Source organism: Kwoniella newhampshirensis, chromosome 5, assembly GCF_039105145.1.
Source record: "Kwoniella newhampshirensis strain CBS 13917 chromosome 5, whole genome shotgun sequence".
NCBI classification, from domain to species: domain Eukaryota; kingdom Fungi; phylum Basidiomycota; class Tremellomycetes; order Tremellales; family Cryptococcaceae; genus Kwoniella; species Kwoniella newhampshirensis.
Window position 1 is genome coordinate 1664633 of NC_089959.1, and position 19487 is coordinate 1684119.

At 50.5% G+C, this 19487-nt stretch overlaps 9 protein-coding genes across 9 annotated transcripts; 6 read left to right on the top strand and 3 right to left on the bottom strand.

The window, feature by feature from the left end:
* Positions 1-138: 138 nt before the first annotated feature.
* IAR55_003172 (agmatinase) lies at positions 139-1989 on the top strand (the record flags this gene model as incomplete). Its single annotated transcript, XM_066946281.1, has 9 exons — positions 139-421; positions 510-542; positions 605-681; positions 742-933; positions 1080-1295; positions 1365-1539; positions 1600-1620; positions 1693-1794; positions 1865-1989. 9 exons carry the CDS (start codon positions 139-141, stop codon positions 1987-1989), a joined length of 1224 nt encoding a protein of 407 aa, XP_066803782.1.
* Positions 1990-2247: 258 nt separating this feature from the next.
* On the bottom strand, positions 2248-3721 carry IAR55_003173 (uncharacterized protein; the record flags this gene model as incomplete). The annotated part of the gene is made up of 8 exons (XM_066946282.1): positions 2248-2331; positions 2392-2651; positions 2719-2765; positions 2824-2910; positions 2960-3049; positions 3111-3235; positions 3302-3492; positions 3562-3721. The coding sequence occupies 8 exons, from the start codon at positions 3719-3721 to the stop codon at positions 2248-2250; spliced, it is 1044 nt and encodes a 347-aa protein (XP_066803783.1).
* Positions 3722-4358: 637 nt separating this feature from the next.
* Positions 4359-6457, top strand: IAR55_003174 (uncharacterized protein; the record flags this gene model as incomplete). Its single annotated transcript, XM_066946283.1, has 8 exons — positions 4359-4483; positions 4551-4809; positions 4869-5107; positions 5167-5289; positions 5337-5554; positions 5610-5922; positions 5990-6124; positions 6190-6457. 8 exons carry the CDS (start codon positions 4359-4361, stop codon positions 6455-6457), a joined length of 1680 nt encoding a protein of 559 aa, XP_066803784.1.
* A 512-nt stretch (positions 6458-6969) lies between these two features.
* Positions 6970-7326, top strand: IAR55_003175 (uncharacterized protein; the record flags this gene model as incomplete). The annotated part of the gene is made up of 1 exon (XM_066946284.1): positions 6970-7326. One exon carries the CDS (start codon positions 6970-6972, stop codon positions 7324-7326), a length of 357 nt encoding a protein of 118 aa, XP_066803785.1.
* Positions 7327-8441: 1115 nt separating this feature from the next.
* On the top strand, positions 8442-8810 carry IAR55_003176 (uncharacterized protein; the record flags this gene model as incomplete). The annotated part of the gene is made up of 1 exon (XM_066946285.1): positions 8442-8810. The coding sequence occupies one exon, from the start codon at positions 8442-8444 to the stop codon at positions 8808-8810; it is 369 nt and encodes a 122-aa protein (XP_066803786.1).
* Positions 8811-9682: 872 nt separating this feature from the next.
* On the top strand, positions 9683-10275 carry IAR55_003177 (uncharacterized protein; the record flags this gene model as incomplete). Its single annotated transcript, XM_066946286.1, has 2 exons — positions 9683-10169; positions 10232-10275. The coding sequence occupies 2 exons, from the start codon at positions 9683-9685 to the stop codon at positions 10273-10275; spliced, it is 531 nt and encodes a 176-aa protein (XP_066803787.1).
* Positions 10276-10447: 172 nt separating this feature from the next.
* IAR55_003178 (uncharacterized protein) lies at positions 10448-12728 on the bottom strand (the record flags this gene model as incomplete). The annotated part of the gene is made up of 15 exons (XM_066946287.1): positions 10448-10462; positions 10523-10593; positions 10685-10875; positions 10973-11070; positions 11130-11230; positions 11292-11323; positions 11383-11441; positions 11497-11601; positions 11725-11859; positions 11932-11986; positions 12167-12247; positions 12306-12321; positions 12405-12415; positions 12519-12561; positions 12701-12728. The coding sequence occupies 15 exons, from the start codon at positions 12726-12728 to the stop codon at positions 10448-10450; spliced, it is 1041 nt and encodes a 346-aa protein (XP_066803788.1).
* A 330-nt stretch (positions 12729-13058) lies between these two features.
* Positions 13059-16037, bottom strand: IAR55_003179 (uncharacterized protein; the record flags this gene model as incomplete). Its single annotated transcript, XM_066946288.1, has 14 exons — positions 13059-13305; positions 13355-13405; positions 13468-13518; positions 13574-13735; positions 13800-13864; positions 13925-13996; positions 14046-14129; positions 14185-14271; positions 14335-14388; positions 14471-14525; positions 14583-14649; positions 14702-14775; positions 14895-15173; positions 15361-16037. 14 exons carry the CDS (start codon positions 16035-16037, stop codon positions 13059-13061), a joined length of 2025 nt encoding a protein of 674 aa, XP_066803789.1.
* Positions 16038-16808: 771 nt separating this feature from the next.
* Positions 16809-18664, top strand: IAR55_003180 (uncharacterized protein; the record flags this gene model as incomplete). The annotated part of the gene is made up of 7 exons (XM_066946289.1): positions 16809-16897; positions 17077-17333; positions 17498-17923; positions 17976-18005; positions 18059-18429; positions 18483-18536; positions 18599-18664. The coding sequence occupies 7 exons, from the start codon at positions 16809-16811 to the stop codon at positions 18662-18664; spliced, it is 1293 nt and encodes a 430-aa protein (XP_066803790.1).
* Between the last annotated feature and the right edge of the window lie 823 nt (positions 18665-19487).

The following is a 19487-nucleotide window of genomic DNA, read 5'->3' on the forward strand; positions in this document are numbered from 1 at the left end:
GAGCGCGCGTAATGAGTCCCCCACCGTAGAGAGAAACCGACTTCTCCCTGTCCCAATCGAAAAGGTCAGCTTGTCCATTCTCTCGTCTTTACCATACACACTCGCCCACCAATACAAGCCCCAAAAGCTAGCCAAGACATGCACGCCTCTCTCTCCACTCTTCTCACCCTCGCGGCGGCGAGCACTCCTGTCTTCGCCCATGGCTCTCACTCCCACTCTCATTCTCACGACAGCGCACGTAGCGAGAGATCTCGTCTAGATCCATGGAACGAGAAGTATCCAGACACACCGGATCTCAGTTTCAGCGGTGTCACGACTTTCGCCCATCTTCCGCATGCGAAGTGTCTGGACAAGCCGGATGAGGCGTTCGACATTGCCCTGCTGGGGATTCCATTCGATTCAGCTGTCTCTTATCGTCCAGGTGAGTTGTGACATTGGAGTGCAAACTTGCCCTCCTCTGGGTTGTTCAGATTGGGAGACGGTACTGACTAGAGGCGTTTTTTGTCCAGGTGCTCGATTCGGTCCATATGGATTGAGAAGTGGTATGTCCATCCCTACTGCTTCCCTTACCGCAGAGGTCCTGCTGACAGCTTTCACTTACCAGGATCTCGAAGACAACGACCTGAGAGAGGCTATTCCAGTCGATTGGAGATCAACCCGTACTCCAGCGGACTCTCAGTGGTGAGTCGCAAGCCCTCTCCTAAGAGAGTATGACCACCAATGCTGATGAATGCACTTCAGCTCGACTGTGGAGATGTCCCTGTCACGCCATTCGACCCAGCGACTGCTATAAAGCAGGTCAATGCAGCTTACCGATCAATGCTCCATCATCCTGTCGTATCTGAGGCATCTATGGAGAAGCTCAACATGCAAAGGGGTCTGGATGGGGAGTATCATCCACGAATCATTGCTCTCGGAGGAGACCACACCATTGTATGTGCTTTTCATTGCGATTACCGCTACTCTTCAACCTATCTCCCATCGCTTTCCTGATGATAACAGCCCTTGCAATTTCCAAGCCTCGTCCTCATTCCTGAGCTTCTATCGTATATAAAAAGACTCACACTGTTGTGCTACAGGTCCTACCCATACTCGACGCAGTCCACGAAGTCTATGGTCCCGTCTCCGTCATCCATTTCGACGCCCATATCGACACTTGGAATCCTAACCGATACCTTGGAAGTGTGTCCGTACAAGCGGATCTCAACCACGGCACGTTCTTCTGGCACGCTTACGAGCAAGGATTCATCAAGCCCGATTCGTCTATCCATGCTGGTATCCGAACTCGTTTCTCAGTGAGTCGCATCGCTCCGCTCGCGATCGAAGAAGTGACAAGAAGGTGGGCTGAACGCCGTCACCTGTAGGGCCCAGAAGATCTCGACGACGACATCACAGCCGGTTTTGATCTAATCCACACATTCGATATCGATGATCATGGTGTCGATTGGATATCGGACAAGATCAAGGCAAGGATAGGAAATGGACCAGTCGTCATCTCGCTCGACGTGGACGTCATGGACCCTTCATATGTGCCCGCGAGTGAGTGTCCTCAATATTCCTTACTTGGTCAAACAAATTGCTGACCTTTGACTTCCTCAGCTGGCACACCCGAATCTGGTGGTGAGTTGGCTGTATTACCTTCTCTTCATGTGGCACAGTCCCAGGCATCGTGCTGATCATGCGACAAAACAGGTTGGACGTCTCGTGAACTTCGTCGAATCCTCCACTCCCTCGTCGGTCTTAACATCGTAGCATTCGACATTGTAGAGCTTGCTCCTGCGTACGACACGAATGGTAACTTCATCAGATCAACTGCATCCGTTGATTGGAACATGAGCTGATAACGAATTTGCCATTTGAACAGGTGAAATCTCAGCTATCGCCGCCGCTGACATGGTGTATGACTTCCTCTCCATCCTGGCACTGGGCGTAGATGGTCAGGAGAATTTGGATGTGAAGGAGGAGGGCAGATCGGTAGATGAACTTTAGGAAACGAATGCATTGCAAATAGGCATAATTGCTTTCGATCGTTCTCGTCCCCCATGGACTGTACTTTAAACGAGCCGTGGATCATGTTCTGCTCTGAATGGCCGACAGTCAGAAGAAAGTGCGCTTCATAAGCAGGATACTAGGTAACAGATGGATCGCTCAGTCAAACAAGACATAGGCTTGGCCCGTAAAGCATACAACCGTGCATATTTAGATGATCTACGGCACTGAACATCGCTGACCCATCTCCACCACTATTTACCCACGGTTGGTCAACTCATTGACGTTCGGCTTTTCGGGAAGAGGAGAATCATTTGCGACGAAATGATTGTAGATCATGCTCTGCGTACACTCATCAGCACGCCTATTGCTTGCCGATAATCGATTTGATTTACTGCTCACCTTGAGATGGTCAAAGTAAGTGAACTCCTTCACGCTCTCTCCTTCAGGCGTGAATCCTTCAAGAGGCTTGATCACTTGATCTCTCTGAGGCTCGAAGAAAAAGGGCATCGAGACTCTGTAGTTTGAGCCTCTGTGAATTACGCGGTGGTAGGTCGACTTGTACTGGTGTCCGGTGATGGTATCGATGATGTCTCCGATGTTGACGACGAACGCGCCGGGGACGGGATCGGCAGGAATCCAACTTCCATCCTTCGATTCGACTGCAGATCATGGGTGATCAAGCATAAGACTTAGTACGAGAACGCGCTCCTTTTGCCCGGTACGTACCTTGTAACGCTCCGGGAGTGTCATCCGCGAGCAGGAACGTGAGACATCTGTTGGTCAAAGCGGACTGAGCATTACGGTCGCAGCGGCAACGGAGAAAACACTCACCCGTAGTCAGTGTGCGCCCCGCACGAGATACCTTTCTCTGGGTCAAACTCGGCCGGCAAAGGAGGGTATCCGATTACTCGAAGGACCCTGTCGAAGGATCAGCGTACCGTCTAGTGAAGCTCGCACTACCACTTACCAGTAGTTATCATTCTGCAGCTCCTCAAAGACCTCTCTGTGACCGAGGGAGTCGGCCATAGCCTTCATGAAAGCATGTCCGACTGTTTTCCTGTTTCAATGTGAAATCGTCAGCCACAGTGTTCGTGTGGCACAGAATACGCCACACCTACATCTTTTCAGTGTAGTCTAACAAGGTAGACTTGAACCCAGGCATATCGTCTTCTGACGGCCACAGCTGACTCCCCTCCAGTCGTGCGGTAGATGGATTCTCAGGCTCGGGGTAGATATCCAAGGCCTGGTGTGGGATGATCAGTGATGGCCTCCCAGACGCTACATAGAGCCAAAGGACTGATCTACACACCTCTTGTTGGTCTCGCTTGGCGTAAGTCACGTTCTCGCCGATCTTCTGGTATCCTCTGACCCTGTCCATACTCTTGAAGATGTGAATGGTGTCCTTTGTTTCTTGAGACAACTCGAAGAACTTGTGTCCCAAATCTAAGAGCGACTTCATGTATTCTGGAGCGAGACCATGTCCCGTCACGTAGAAGAAACCTACATTCAAAGCGGGACAGGTCCATCAGCGTCATATTGCTTGCAGTATGGAGTTGAATTTGGACATACCGAACTCTCGACATGCTTTGTCAAGTGTCTGACTGGCAACTTTGCGAGCTTCCTCGGTCGATTCAGGGTCGAGATAAGGAGAGATGTCGACAATCGGGAGTCTTTCGGTACTCATCGATCCTACGGCGGACCGATCTTTGATCATGTTGATGTCAGGCATGGTGGCTTGTGGGCTTGTCTATATGTGCTCTGAGTATTGTGGTAAGTTTTTGCAATGATAATTATGATCAGTCGCAAGGACACGAGTGGAGACCGTGTCTTGTGAGTCCGATACCCGATAACATTATAAGCATGAGCTTCTCTAAGCTTCAGCGCTACACTCCACGTGAGGGCGTTTGCTTCTTCAAGGAGGCGCTTGAACTTAACGCGAGCGTTAAGATACTACCCTGAACTTATCAGGTTTTCGATTGGGTGGGGCTGCCAAGCCCGTGTCGTGGTTGTCAAAACAAGGAGCTTTCGCTGGTGAGGAGAACATGTTCGGTATTCATAAAATGGAGTGTACTGCCTGACGTGAGGGTCTCATGCGTAAGATGAGACAAAGACATAGACGGGCTAAGTAACCGTTCACAAACAAGCGAGGCGTATGAGATGTACGAGATCTGAGTACGCAAGTTCCCTTATCAGTTGAAAGAGGAACGCCCGTTGCGTCCGAAGCGAGGTTTTTTTCGGACCAAAGTCATAATGCGATATAGGCCAAATGAAGTAGTGGATGCCATATATAACCTGTCGGAGATAGAGAGACGTCTTGAAGTTCCCATCCTCTAACATCTCACACCTGTCTTTCGTCCACTTCCACGATGTCTTTCGAAGGTCAAGACGAGAAATATCTCGAGCCCAGCTCGTCTGCTCCTCAAGATGGAGCTGTCACCGAGGTGTTGGGATCTGACTCTCCCAACCTGGACTTGGCTAACGATCCTCATCGGTGAGTAAGATTTTTGGAAATGTCGAATCGCCTGCCATCACAAAAGCTAATTGCTCAATTCCCGCAGTGGTCTGCGCATGCGACATGTTCAGCTCATCGCTATCTCTGGATCAATCGGCTCCGCACTGTTTGTCTCAATTGGAAATCCCCTCACCGGTGCTGGACCGCTCGGGCTGCTAATCGGTATTGGATTGTGGTGTGTCGTTGTCTGGACAGCCAGCAACTGTCTTATCGAGATGACTGTCTTGCTGCCACTCGACGGTGGCTTCGTTCGTTTTGCGGGTCGTTTCGTTGATTGGTCTTTGGGCATGGCTGTCGGATGGAACGTGAGTCATAGCTCTGCATAGTGATGCAAGTCGTGCGCTAATAAGGCTCTTTTCAACAGTATATCATCACCCAACTCGCGTTGATCTGTTTCGAACTCACCTCTATCAATGTCATCGTCGAATACTGGACAACCACGCTCAATCCCGCCGTCTTGATCTCTGTCTGTCTGGTCATCCTCTTCCTCGTCAACATCTGGAGTGTCAGATGGTTCGGAGAGATTGAGTTCTTTATCAGTGTCACCAAGCTTTTCCTCATGGCTGGCCTGACGATGTACACCTTCGTGACTATGGTTGGAGGGTGTGTGATACTTGATTTATCAACTGAAAGACATGGGAGCTGATTTTTTGCCTGTACAGTAATCCTTTGCACGACAAATACGGTTTCAGATTCTGGAAGAACCCTGGGCCATTTGCTGGAGAAGTCAACTTCCGAAAGGTCATAACCGGTATCTTCGACAGTGTTTCTTGGGCTACCTTCGCGTAAGTGAAGCTGACAGTCTGGCCTCGCTTTCTGACACACATTGCAGAGTCGTCGGCCCAGATTACATCTCTCTTATCGGTGGAGAAGTCAAGAACCCTCGACGAATTCTTCCCAAGGCTTTCAACACCACCATCTACCGAATCGTCGGTTTCTACATGACCGGAGCTCTTTGCGTCGGAATCACTGCCTCTGCTACAGATGAGAACCTGCTTGGTGCAATCTCTGCCGGCGCTCCTGGTGCGGCTAAGAGTCCCTATGTCATCTGTGAGCTTGACCGACCATCACTTTACACCGCCAAAAGACTGACAGATCACTTCAGCCATGAACCGACTTGGCATCCCCGTCCTCCCCGACATTGTCAACGCTTTGATCCTTGTCTCTCTCTTCTCCACCGCCAATTCGTTCACCTTTGTCGCTTCCCGATCCATCTACTCTCTCGCTCAGAAGGGACAAGCTCCTAGGATCTTCACCAAGATCAACAGACATGGTGTTCCGTATCTCTCCGTCACCATCACGCTTCTCGTCGGATGCTTGTCATACCTCTCAGTGTCGTCTGGTACCGTCAAGGTGTTGAACTGGTGGATCAACTTGGTCACCGCTGCTCAGCTTGTCTCTTGGACTGTCATTGCTATGTAAGTACATACATGTCGCGACGTCATGCTTCCACTAGCCGCCTTGTTGACATATAGCATGATTTAGTACCTACCTGCGATTCCGAAAAGGTCTCATCGCACAAAACCTTCTCAACACCGACTTCCTCCCTGTGAGAGGATACCTCCAGCCTTTCTCCGGATGGTATCTCCTTGTCTGGTCTCCTATCGTCTTGTTCTTCAGGTATGCCGACTGTGCTTCTTTCTGACGGGAAAGACAAGTGCTGAAGTCATCGTCATCGCTCGCAGTGGCTACTACGTCTTCCTTCCTGGCGCTTTCACAGCACCTGACTTTGTCTTCGCCTACGGATCCGTTTTCATCTTCCTGGCGATCCTCATCGGAGCCAAGGTCTACGACGTCATCAAGCACAAAAAGAAGCATATCTGGATCCCGGCCGAGGAGATCGACTTTGTCTCCGACGTCGATCATATCGAGGAATTGACGGCTGCTTCGGAGGAGAAGAGAGCGATGAAGAGTCAGACCAAAGTTCAGAAAGTGTCGGATTTCTTCTTCTAGATGTTGTGCTGGCAGAGCGAGTGGAAAGCTTTAGATATAGAGTTCGTTGTTATTGTTGATAGATTCGGGTTGATTCAGTCGCCAGTTGTGTACGGGTCTCGTGAAGACTTGTTAAATCAGACCTCAGATTGTCGGATATGCACCGTTGTCACAGTCGAAGCAAGTGGACTAGTTGGCGCATCGGATGGCTACTTGACAGATCTGGCGCTTCCTGTCTTGTGTTACTTGTTGCTAAAGCTTGCTTCCATCTTGCACGATTGGAAGGCCGCCTCCAGAGCGTGTCACACTTGTATAGGATAGTGACAAAGGACCGAACTCATAAGAGGTGATCTCCTTTATGAAGGCCTGCCAGCCATAGAGTCCTGCCTCGAGAGCCATCGTCTGTCTCTTTCCAGAATACTTACCAGTATATTTGCCACCATCCCGTGTATGAATACTCAATCCAATTCTCTGATCGATGATACACACTCTATCACATCTTGCCATCTCCGTACAGCCTCACGAAGTTCAGCATGTCATCTCAGAAAACGGACGCCAGTATGTACAACGCCTCCGCGCCTGATACCTCGACGGCCATCTCTCAAAGTACAGCTGGAGATGCTACTGCTTCGCCAGCGGAAACGCAACAGGCTGAGAGGGAGTCCGTCGACAGATTGGACTGGGCTTACAGCCAAGAGGAAAACTCACTTTACAGACCCACCAGTCAGCAAGTCAGTGTCACACCCCGCCCTCGTTCTGGGTTTCCATCTTCCAAGAGGAAGAGCACCAATGGAGGGATTTCCGGATCAAACCCTGCGGCCGGTTTGTCTCCTGCCATCGGTGACAAACCGCGACATTCTATTTGGAGTTCACAAGAGCCACGAGGTTGAAGCGCTGACTCATTGTTGATGAGAGAAGATGGGAGGATGAGCCATTGTAGATGAGATCTAGGAGAAAATGAAGAGGCAGAACAGCGCTGGAAAGGTGGTCTGGGAGAAGTTTTCGAGTGGACTATCGTTCGGGAACAAAATCAGATGTAGGCGAATATTAGTCTTGCAGCGTGCAATTGCAACTCCACGAATGATATCTGTTGTCATTGCATTCTACTGAATGTTGGATTGCCCGCTCCCCTATCCCAACCGTATGTCTATAATTCAGTCGCCCCGTCAGGATGCTGGCTAGCAAATCGTGCCGAGGACACACTGTCGTCTATTCGGCTTTTCAATATGTATCTTGTTCGCCGACCAGGGGACGTTCATTCCTGAAGGCACTCACCTCAGAGTGTATTGTAATACTCATGCAGTCCTTTGTCTTCCACCTTACACTGATCGAAGGCGGAGTCGAGTAGATAGCCCAACCGACATGACAGATAGCAATTCCAGCTGCGCGATCATCGCGAGCTACGACCAGTGATCAGAACGCTGACCGACCGCCCAGTCACATCCCATTACAAACCAGCTTCATCTTCTGGCAGGCCGACAAGCACTCCACCAAGCCAGCAACCTCCTCTGGGTAGACATTACACCTGCGCAAAGGATTTAGTGACGATATTTTGTTCTTCTATCATTCCCGAAGGATCCTATCACATCTTGGCGCCGTCGAACTGTCAAGTGGCACAGCAATAGGTCGAGTATGCAAGTCGCCAACGAGAAAGGTCTGCTGACTGACTACTGTTCTGACGTAGGCAGCACGACTGAGTGGAGTCCTGCCCTGCACAGCTTGAGATGACAGTGTGAAAGGATTCTCAGCACAGGAGAGGAACTGAGATCAACTCCAGCTTGACGGCTCGCTTGACGGTCCGCTATGAATCAACGGAATGATCGTCCTTCGAGTCGATATCGCACCGAATATAGAAGGCCTTCCCATTCTCATAACCAGATATAATTGGAAAAGAGGTCTTCTGGCACTATTCCCCTCAAGTTCCATCACTACAACGCAGGTCGTATCCTCATAACAGACACTTTCTATTGAGCCAGTATCCACAACCGCAGAACTTACACAAGCAATGCCTTGGAACAAGTCAACCCAAGCGTCGGATCGACCCGACAGCCAACATGGTCAGACCACCTCTGGGTCCTCAAGCCTCAAGGTATTAGTCCCATGGCTTACGGGAAACAGCCCAGCAGGGCTCCCGATTTATTTGGAAATCACAGCAGACAATTCGATTTTCTCCATGAAAGAGTGGCAGGTCGACGAAAATACCGAGGTTTCGGCCATTGGAACGATGCCGAAAGATTTGGCTCGAGACACTGTTGCAGGTGAAAGTGCAAAGCAAGAGAAACGTGACAAACGCTCGAACTGGACGTACAATCCTGTCAGACATGCCAAGAGGTCGAAGCCGTTGAACAAAACGGACGATTCTTCTGCCAAATGATACGAGAATGAGGATGACCATAAGTACAGAACCATTGTTGCGGAGCAGGTCACTGAAGGCTCGACGGTTAATACTCAGAGGTGAGGCCAGTGGGTCCTGATGCAATGTCAGAGTGAGGAAAAGGGATTTGGTATCCATAGTCAATCTTCCTATTGGGTACGATGCAACTGGATGTCGTGCCCATGACCGATGTATTCAGTCCAGATAGAACAAAATCGACCCTCACAGCAGACAACACCTCGATCTTGGACTGCATGGTACGTTCCTAGGTGCAAACACACAGTTCCGGTTTGGAAGGTTCTTGCTATCTCTGCAGCGTAGGAAGGAAAGGCTCGGACAAATTGTCAGGTCCAACGCCAACGACTGCCACCCTTGGCACAACAGGGAGGTCGGTGGCGATCTGTATACTGTCCTTTCAGGTATCCCAGTACATCATCCGGGGGTGTGACATCCCAGAAGCAAGACGATTGCAAGGCCTACGCTCTCAACTCCCCTTTTGTCAACCACCCTTGTCTTCGTCACTTTCTACCGGGACGGACCTTGATGTTGTTCAAGTGGGGGATGCGACGGCTCAATCCTTGCTGTAAGAAAGGGGAGACTGTGGGCCTTATCTGTCTCCTTTCAGTGACTGCCTTCGAACAGAGCTAAGGAGTCTAGCGAATCATGACGTATCAGTGTCAGTGTTTCAAACGGATGCCCTCCTTCCTTTTTGTTCCGTCCTTATTCACTGTCTAGTGTTGCGAAGCGAAGGCGTGACCAGATCCGTAAGCTATAAGATCTCGCTCCCAGTCACATTCCCTTTCCTCAGTTTCGACACTGATACCCCTTCACATATTACATATCACACACACACACACACACACACACACACAATGTCGTCGTCAGACAATAAAACATCCTCTTACCCAACTGCACCGGACGACGCCAGCTCCGTCGCGCCTAGTACTGCTCAGCCCTCTATCTGGGATCAAGACGACCATGTCGAACACCAAGGAGGACAGCCTGCTGGTGGCAACACACACGCCACTGGTACTGTCGGAGGACGATCCTTCAGATTTGCTCCCGGCACACGGCTCGGAGATCCTCGAAACGATCAGCCTCACGATCTGTGGTCACGACAAAACGCCACGAGCGTCGAGGTTGCAGGTCGCAGGAGGCAGCAGCCTCGTACAGACCCGTGGCGCGAACGACGAAGCGAAATGGGGGGTCCAAGCTCTGGCCGATCCGCTCAGGAATCGGTCGATCCGCAGACATCCGGCCAGTCGTCCATCAACACAACGGGCATAGTGGCAGAGGATGGACCTGCTTCGACGTATTACGCGAACAAGGAGCGTCGTGATGGAGGAACGGGTGTAGGACGTACGTGTCCGCCTTGTCTTGATTGATTTAGATGCGCTCAAGTGCTGATAATGGCGCCACAGGTCACGGGACAGAGAGGAAACAACCTACAAAGGGTGACAAGTGAACTGATTTGCTTGGCGCAGTGCGCAAAGGGCCTGCCTCGTTATTTTGAGCATGAATCAGGTTGCATACATCTGTTCTGCGGTTCAATCGCCCTTGAATCCTTTTCTTCTTGTCCAATCGCTCCGAAAGACTGCCTCGTGACCACCTCCCCAACTTCTCGTTGCGTTCTTCACCTAAGTGTGACCGGCCTTCGCGTGCGAAATCGTCAGTATAATCCGTTTTGATGGCAATAAGCTATGGAAACTCACGACTGCCTGAGGAGTGTACGGCGAGTTGATGTACTTGATCTCCTCTTCTGTCAGCTTGATAGGGATGGCCGCTGTGAGCAGAGTCATCTTCATCAGCATACTTCATGTTCTATCGCAAATGCGTAGTCCCTCTTCCGAGAGAGACGCCAATATTCAACGCACCGAGAAGATCCTTGAGTTTGTCCAAGCTGGTAGTTCCGACAATGGGCGCAGTAACCCATTTACTGTTCAAAGACCAAGCCAAGGCAATCTGAGCCATGCTGACCCCCTTCTTCTTGGCCAACTCTTCGATTCGCTCGTTGACGTCTTTCTTCGCTTGATCAGGGTTAGCAAGACCTCGATTGGCGTATACCCTGCACCGAGTCAAAGATGCAAGATATCAGCACGACACAGCATCAATGGCAGTGAGTAGCGGAGTTTCGCTCAGCGCTTGATTACAATTGCACTCACGCATCAGAACCCGATCGGAGGGTGGGATCAGCCTTCCAAGGACGAGTCAAGAATCCTCGAGCGAGAGGTGACCAAGGGATACAGCCAACGCCGAACATCTACCATTCAGTTCGATGTGAGCTCACGATCCAAATCAACGTAATCAGGGCGGACTCACCTCCAAAGTCGGCATCATCTCTCGCTCTTCCTCCCGATAGCAAGCGTTGTGAAAGTTCTGCATCGAGATGAATGGGGTGAGCTTGTTGTTGATAGCGTAGTCTGGAAAAGGGCAAGGTCATCAGTACACGATGCGACATCTCAAGCGTAGAGCTCGACTCACTCTGCATAGCCTGGAATTGGTATGCCCAACAACTACAAGAGGTGTAAGTTGAAGTCACGCCGTGTATCCTGATCACAACACTATGACCTACCTGGACATGCCGACGTATCGGACCCAACCTTTCTGAACGACATCGTGAAGGGCTTGCATCTTTTCAATCCAGTCAGGATTTTTAATGACTTCATCGAGAGAACAGCACACTCACAGTCTCCTCGATAGGGGTGTCGTAATCGAAGCGGTGACACTGGAGGACGTCGATGTAGTCCATCTGCAGTCGTTTCAAAGATGCCTGGACGGAGTCGAAGATGTGCTGGTGGAGGTGTCATATCAGCATTTGCGTATACCCCAGGATCAAGCGTGGGCATCGGAGACATCGGATGTAAGGGGTGGGCTCGGAGAACAGGAAAAGAGGTAGAGGGCCTCTGCGACTCACCTTTCGACTGAGACCGTGCTGGTTGACATATCCACTCTGATCAAGCTTGTCAGGAGCAGGAGCTCGAACACGCTTAGGGCCTTGTGTGACGGGACTGTGGACCTTGGTGAGAATGACGACAGACTCTCGGGGGCACTAGAATTGAGGAAACAATCAACGAGTGTTTTTCATAGTGGTCGAAGTCACTGCGAACGGAAGTCGACTCACGCCGATCGCCTTGATAGCTTTTCCGAGGACTTCCTCCGAAGCACCGGCGGAGTATCTATGGGAACAAGGAAAACGTCAAGGAGAAATTCGTGTGGTCGTCAAATATGCACCAATGAGGGTATTGTTGAAGCCTACTCACACGTTGGCGGTACTGCAGATCGGTTGGCAGTCAGCGTCTCGATCAAGGTGAAACAAGCGAGGGCAGGATGATGTGAGCAGGACAAAAAGCACTCACTCGAAGGTGTTGATACCAGCTTCGAAAGCAAACTTGATATGCTCGATCCCCTCCTTCTCGGGCAATACCCAATCTTGCCAGCTGACGGGAGAATCAGCGATATTCGAGGAAATATGGTAGGAGATACGAGAAAACTCACTCGGGATCACCGTAAGCTATGATGGGTGATGTGAGTGTAAGCAATGAAGCTCAGACGGATGCTCCCCCTCGTTGAGTGGGGGAACAATGAAGGACGTACACATGCATCCCCTGTTGAAACATCAGATAATTCATTAGCACAGTCCGTCGTCCGACCTCTCATCTGAGATCCCTCCTGCTCATCAAGACACAGCAGGAATGAAGTAACACTCACAAGATGATCTTTGACACTTTCAAGCCGCTCTTGCCGAGTCGGACTGATCAGTCATGTTCACCATCAGCGTTCATCTTCTCGTCGAACAACCTCAGAATACGAGCTGTTTATCGGGGGTCTTTTTTTATCCATATGGGCCCCAGGTATCTCACCAAGAGCATTATGCTGTCCCTCACACTCACCGTATTCCATTGATGTTTCATTTGGCATTGTTGCTACCCTGTTGTTTTTTGTTGAGGTGACGACGACGTGATGAACAGTTGAAGTGTTGAGTGAAGAGAGATGAATGGTCAACAGACCAATCCCAATCGTCCCCTTAAAACCCAGTTTATCCGTTCGGTCTCTATCTCTCTCCCTCCGTCGGTCTTTCCCGACGGTGTATCTACCGCCGCCTGAACCTCCACTATCACCTCCACCTCTCCTCTACTTGTTAGAGGGGACCATGAGATGCATAGGTACGGTACTCGTACTGTGCAGTAGTCACACTGTCTCGTAGTGCGACCAATCACCCCACACCCACTGGTCTTCGCTTTCCCTCCCTCAACACATCCTCTCCATCACATACTCCACTAGCTTGTTGATTCCCGTCCTTTTCTTTCTACCTCGAGGCTGACTTATACTGCTCTTCCTTTCGCTCCCACTACCAGAGGCATACGTACTGCCTCGATCTTCGAACAGATCATCTAGCGCATCTTCCTTATCACCGTTGATGTGACCGTTTGTACTGCCCAACACTGTCTCAATTTCCGCTTTTCGGTTGAGATGCAGCATATGACATAGTTCGCGTCTGCAGGTTGACTTCAGCCGAATCAACCTGAATGGGTATCGATACTCACCTCCAGTCGGCGGGCAGAGTTGGGTGATTCCTGAGCATGCTCATTGCCTTACTAAAGTCGTCAGCTCGTAATTATATCCCTGAGGAGAGAGATATGGGATGAAGCTGACCAACTGTATATCAGCCTTCTCCAAAGGCAACAGGTCATCGTGCTTGATTCCCAGCCTATGGAGCAAGTTGGTCGTCTCACCGCGCGATTTGATATTCATGTCAAGCTTACCTCCTCCAGTCTGTCGCTCTGACACCTAGCCATTCCAGCCTATCCCCCAGCAATAAGCCAGCATGATCGTGCGAGTACGTAGTGGCTCTTGACCCAAATGTATACGTGGAGAGTATGCTGAGTCCGTGTGGGTCTGCGTCGACGAGACCATAAAGCTTGACGCTATGTGCGAACAGTCAGCTGGATCTCATCCAGCATAGACACCGCTGAAAGACACTTGACGCACTTGGGAAAGGTCTCGACTAGGAGATGAAGAAACTGACGCGTTGCGAGGTCTGGGAAACCTTTTCCCTGTTGTTGTGGTCAGGAGGAACCTGTACACGGCAAGTCCAGTCAAGCGACACAGCTCACCGTGACCATGACGCCGCAGCCGTGTCGCTCATCCTCCAGTATCTTTGCACTGCACAAAGATTGAAACACTGCCTACTAACCATCAGCCGCCAGCCTCATGGTAACGATCCATATTCCTCACTTCTTTTTCGACAACTAGCACCGATCTGAGACCGTTCGGCGCTTCAAGTCGATCAATCCTCTCAACAGGATCAATCAGGGTAGGCTGAGAGTGCATCAGCCATGCGCATAGAATCTGACCCGGACAAAACAGGACTGACGCTTGTTGGGAATAGCACGACTTCCTCGCCTGAATGGCGAATGATTTTAAGAGCAGACGAGGCTACTAACCCTTTGGCCGATGCACACTGTCCATTGCCCTGTCAGCTGAGAGCTGCAGATGACACTTCCCCTTTTCAAATCCAGCTCACCACATAGAAGTCTTTACGCTTAAGTGCTGCCGTCGCGACCAAGTCGTCCACAAGCTGAATAGTGATTCAGTCAGCAGAAGTTCGATGTGCCTTGTCCTCTTATAAATGGGCTCAACTTAAAGGACTTTCAGCTCACCTTATCCACAACATCTTGCCGCTTGAATAGGGCCTTGTCACGATAGAAGATATCCCTGATCAATCATAGCGGTCAATGAGGCAACGACTTGAGCTGCTTCCCCGAAGCGTACCGTAGAGTGATGACAGTCCGTTCGAGAACGGCTTCGTGAAGAATCGAAGCCACTCGCATTATCGAAGCTGAAAAGTAAGGTCAGCTTCCAAACCCAAGTGGGGGTGTCCGAAAGCTCACTGATTCGGTGAAGAGACGGTTCTTTGTTTGAATTAAAGGTAGGATCATCGGGAAACGACATGACTTGTTCGTTGCTGGATCAGTGGATCAGGTTCAGCCCGATGAAGACAACACTTTTAGAGCAGATGTATTCTGGACCTGTATGAGAGTCCGATCTAAGGAAAGTGGTCAGGACGATTGAACCGGGGCTCACCCAGTTTTTCGATTCTTCAGAGATAACTCCACTCCCACTTTCTGGTTTCCATTCTCTATCTTGCCTCCCGACTGCTCATTAACTTCTTCGTTCTGAATCTCCTCCTCGACCTGATTGTCGGCATTCGTACGCGTGGTCTTGCTTTTGTTGTTCTTCTTGTTCTTCACATTCGATGAACGTTCTTTACCTCTTTCTCGGGCGTCGAGGATGACTAGCGAATCGCGTAACTGAGTGAGAAGGGATATCGGAAATGATTCGAGAAATTCAATTGCTTCCGTGCTGCCATTCGATGTCAGTGTTACCTCAGTTGGAGCAGCGCCCGAGATCGATAAACATTGAGTTCCAGTAAGTTATGTATCAGTAGATTGCCAGTGAGACGTAGATAGTAATATGGGGTAAGTGCGGGGGACGAGGAACCAAGCGAGACAGGTGAACAGATAGGTAAGAAGCGTGAGACATCACTTGCCGTCGTTTCTCATCATCGTCTTTCCTATCTGTTGATAGCTTTGTTACGTCACCCCTGGATCGATGATCTCCAACATCGCCTCGATTCTGAATTTGGTGAGGACTCCCTTCCCCACCATCGCCAGTGTGTCCAGCTTCGACACCTTGTATGGAACTCCCCGCTCTCATAGCTTCTGTAAGTCTCATCAATTCTTCGAACTCTGCCGCATCGTCATCATAATTCTCCTCGTCTCGACTTGTCCTTGCGGATGTTAGGTACGAGTAGGGTGAGCGTTGCGAGGCGAGGTCTTCGAGGTATGGACTATCATCGATCAGTTCCTCTTCGTCCTCATCATGCCCTTCTTCCTTTCGACTACCTTGAAGACCTTCGAGATCTCCTTGAAGTTCTACCTCTTGTCCTTCTTCCTCGTTGTCGGGTTCTGGATCGGAGGAGGCAAACTCGTCGTACTCGGTGTCAAATCCCTCGGCTTCTCCTTGAGAGTCAGTCTCGTATTCATTTTCTAGGACACGCTTGGCACCTCGAGAATCGATCGGGATACCATAAGATCTTGTCAGGTCAGTGGACGGGAAGTCGTGAGTACGGGAGGAAGACTGAGCATTGGGGAGTGATTGTGAGAAATAGGAGTGTGACCGATTGAGGGATACCGGAACTTGGGTGTGGTATCTTCGCATCGGCATTGTACGATTGTGGATGTACGCGGGAGAGGATCGACCACTTCGCGAGGCCTCGTCGACCCCTCCGTGCCAGAGAGAGCGAAGGTCTTGGTGAAGAGGAGTGATTCTGCAGACGAGGAAGTGTGGGAATTGAGAGGAAGGGCGAGATGGACTGCAAGCTGCAAAGCGGACCGGACGAGTGGAGGTCGGAAGTCGGGTGTTGCGGGGAATCTGATCCCGCTAATCGATAGGTCTGGAAATAGTCGGCTAGGACCGATGCCATTAGAAAATGGTTACAGACATTTCCTAATCGGGTTGAAAAGGGGGAGGAATGATCAGAACGGAGTCGATTTGATTTCAACTCTTACATCGGTATCAACAAATTCCTGAGCACGCAACCATTTCAACCTCTAACCACGATCAATCAACTACTGTGACAAGAGATCCATCTTCCAGTCCATTCCTCTCTCCGCACTCTTGACCTCAAGACGCCCAAGAACTTCGGCCCATAGAAACTCACTCCCATCCCAGGTACTGAGTCGGTGAGTGTGCATTCCGTCACCTCTCTGAATTACTCATGTGCTCCCTTACTGCTCATGATGGGCGACCGTATCAATCAACTCTTGGTCACTTGCTAACGCCAATATCTCTCCTCCTCTTTTGGTTGATCTGTCACAGGACGTATTTGTATGCCCCCTCGCCTTCATTTGAGGCCATTGATAAGACTTCGTACGATCTCTCATCCCACACACTCTCACCCGATCGATCATAGCGCAAGCGAAGACAACACCCACCATGTCCACCTCACAAACGGCAAAGATCCCTCAGGCGAAGAGGATGTTCGACGGTGCTACACACAAGCTGGACGTCTGGAGCATCTTCACGTGAGTGAGAGATGCCACTTCCCTCTTCGTCGAAAGACAGAACCCTGAGCTCCTGAGGGGGATATAAAAGAGGAGAGGAATGGTTCTCGCCTCACCACCAAAGCAGCCAAAAGTTCCCTCTTGTTTCGCTCTACTTGACTGAACGGTCATAAGCTGATAGTTTTCCGTTCACCCGACAGCCCCGCTAACGTCCCTCCAGACGCTATCAACCTCGGACAGGGCTTCATGAACTGGTCACCGCCCGACTGGATCCTCAAGACCTCCCACGAATCCCAAGATCACGACGTCATGTCCCATCACTACTCCCACCCGAGAGGTAGACCACGGTTGCTCAAGGCGATCAGCAAGCATTACAGTCCTCAATTCGAGAACCTCGTGAAGGAGGGTAGAGAGCTGACAAATGAGGAGATCGTGGTCACAGCTGGTGCTAATGGAGGTGAGTTTTCAGAATTTCCGGGAGTGATCTAGGCGATGTGCTGGCGATGGTGGAATCGGAGCGCATGGCATTGCTGCTGGGCATACGGCACATGGGGGAGCACCGGGGAGTAGGGGATGACGGCGAGCACCGGGGTCAAGGTTGATTTACCAATTTCAACGCAGGAATGTTCGCTGCCCTCACTGCCCACTGCGAGCCTGGAGAAGAAGTCATCTGCATTGAGCCTTACTTCGACCAGTACTTCGCTTCTATCCACTTCCAGGGTGCTAAACCTGTTTTCGTGCCCCTTCACCCTCCAACCGGTGAGGGTATCAAGGACGGTTCCGAGTGGACTCTCAATATCGACGAGTTCCGTGCCGCTTTCACGGACAAGACAAAGGTCGTCATCATCAACACCCCTCACAACCCCGTCGGCAAGGTCTTCACTCGCGAAGAGCTTACACAGATCGCCCAGGTGTGCATCGAAAAGAATGTGATGGTTTTGGCGGACGAGGTGTACGACTGTATGGTTTACGACGGGAAGCAGCACACCAGAATTGCCACTCTTCCTGGGATGTGGGAAAGGACCTTGACCGTTGGATCTGGAGGAAGTGAGTACATGTATGGCCCAAAATATCTAGCACAAGCTGACCTGTCGAGCAGAATCATTCGCCTGTACTGGATGGAGAATCGGTAAGTCTAGTACTCAGCGTTCATCCAGGACCCACGCTGATACCTTGTTTCAGGATGGCTCATCGGTCCACCCCAACTTACTGCCGCTACACTTGCCGCCCACAGCCGAATCGTGTTCTGCACCAACTCCCCCATGCAAGAAGCAGTTGCGATGGGTCTCGAGCAGGCAGCAGAGCGCCACTTCTTCGAGGATCAGCTCAAAGCTTACGCTGAGCGACGAGATATCCTCTGTTCGTACTTTGACAAGATCGGACTCAGTTACACGAAACCCGAAGGAAGCTACTTCCTCCTTGTGGATATCAGCCCTGTCAAAGTGCCTGAAGGTTTCGAGATTCCCGCTACCTGTCAGGGACGAGGGAAGGACTTTGCATTCTGTTGGTGGTTGGCTCAGGAGATCAAGGTGGTGGGGATCCCCCCCTCCGAGGTAAGCGAAAGGTGTCATGTATGCTGAGCATAGCTGACGTGTTGCTGGTCTAGTTCTACTGTGAGGAGCACGTCAACATTGGCGAGCGATTCGCTCGGTTCGCTTTCGTGAGTGATAGGTGTCAGAAGTTTCAAAGTCTTTGCAGCTGACATATCATACATTCATGCAGTGCAAGGATCCCGCACTTTTGCATGCTGCCGGCAAAAGGTTGTTGAGATTGAAGGAGTACATGTAGATCTAGAGAAGGAATGAAGCAAACGTCCAAACGGATAAGATTGATATATGCCACAAAGTGGAACCACCGCTTGATCCATGCCAAGCCTTTCCTGTGCGGTGATCACATCTATTCCTGTGATGACGATGGGTGGGCGAGTGATGAAAGACCCTGAGATCGTTTTCGAAGACCCGTTTGGAATTGCGATAAACACCGCCGGGAAGGGGGGAGAAGGGGGAAAACGGAAGAGTGAAAGAAGCTGCGGGTGGAGTGAGTGGACCAGCGATACATCACATGTATCCATATCAAACCGTACTTCATCGACACATCCCAACATCAAACATCGACATTTGCCATCGCTTTAGAGATATAATACACAACAAGTCTGCAACGACAACAGTCAAAATCCAATTAGTCAGTCACCCAACATTAAAAAAACCTTTGGTCGTCCCTCTCCGCGGCCCTCATCCCAAGTGTGTCTCGAACGAAAACATCCCACCACCTCGTTTCGTACATGCTCCACTCTGACATCTGAATATCCCCTTGCTATCATCGCTTCCCGGCTCAGGTACTCGTCCTTTCCAATATATACAGTGGAGAGCATCCCTGCCGATACCATTTCACACCGCCTCTCGTGTGATTTCGATCAATACCTGTGTGGTATCAAACACGGGGACACAAAGGAAGACAGAAGCGCTTCTGGATTCCTCTTCCTCTACCTCGACCTCGCTTCGACAGACCACCGTACTCAATCGACAAGACCAAGATGGTCGAATCAAAACCATATTGTGCGTTCATCTGCATTGTTACACTCTCCACCTTCGCATACCTTTCCTACCTACAC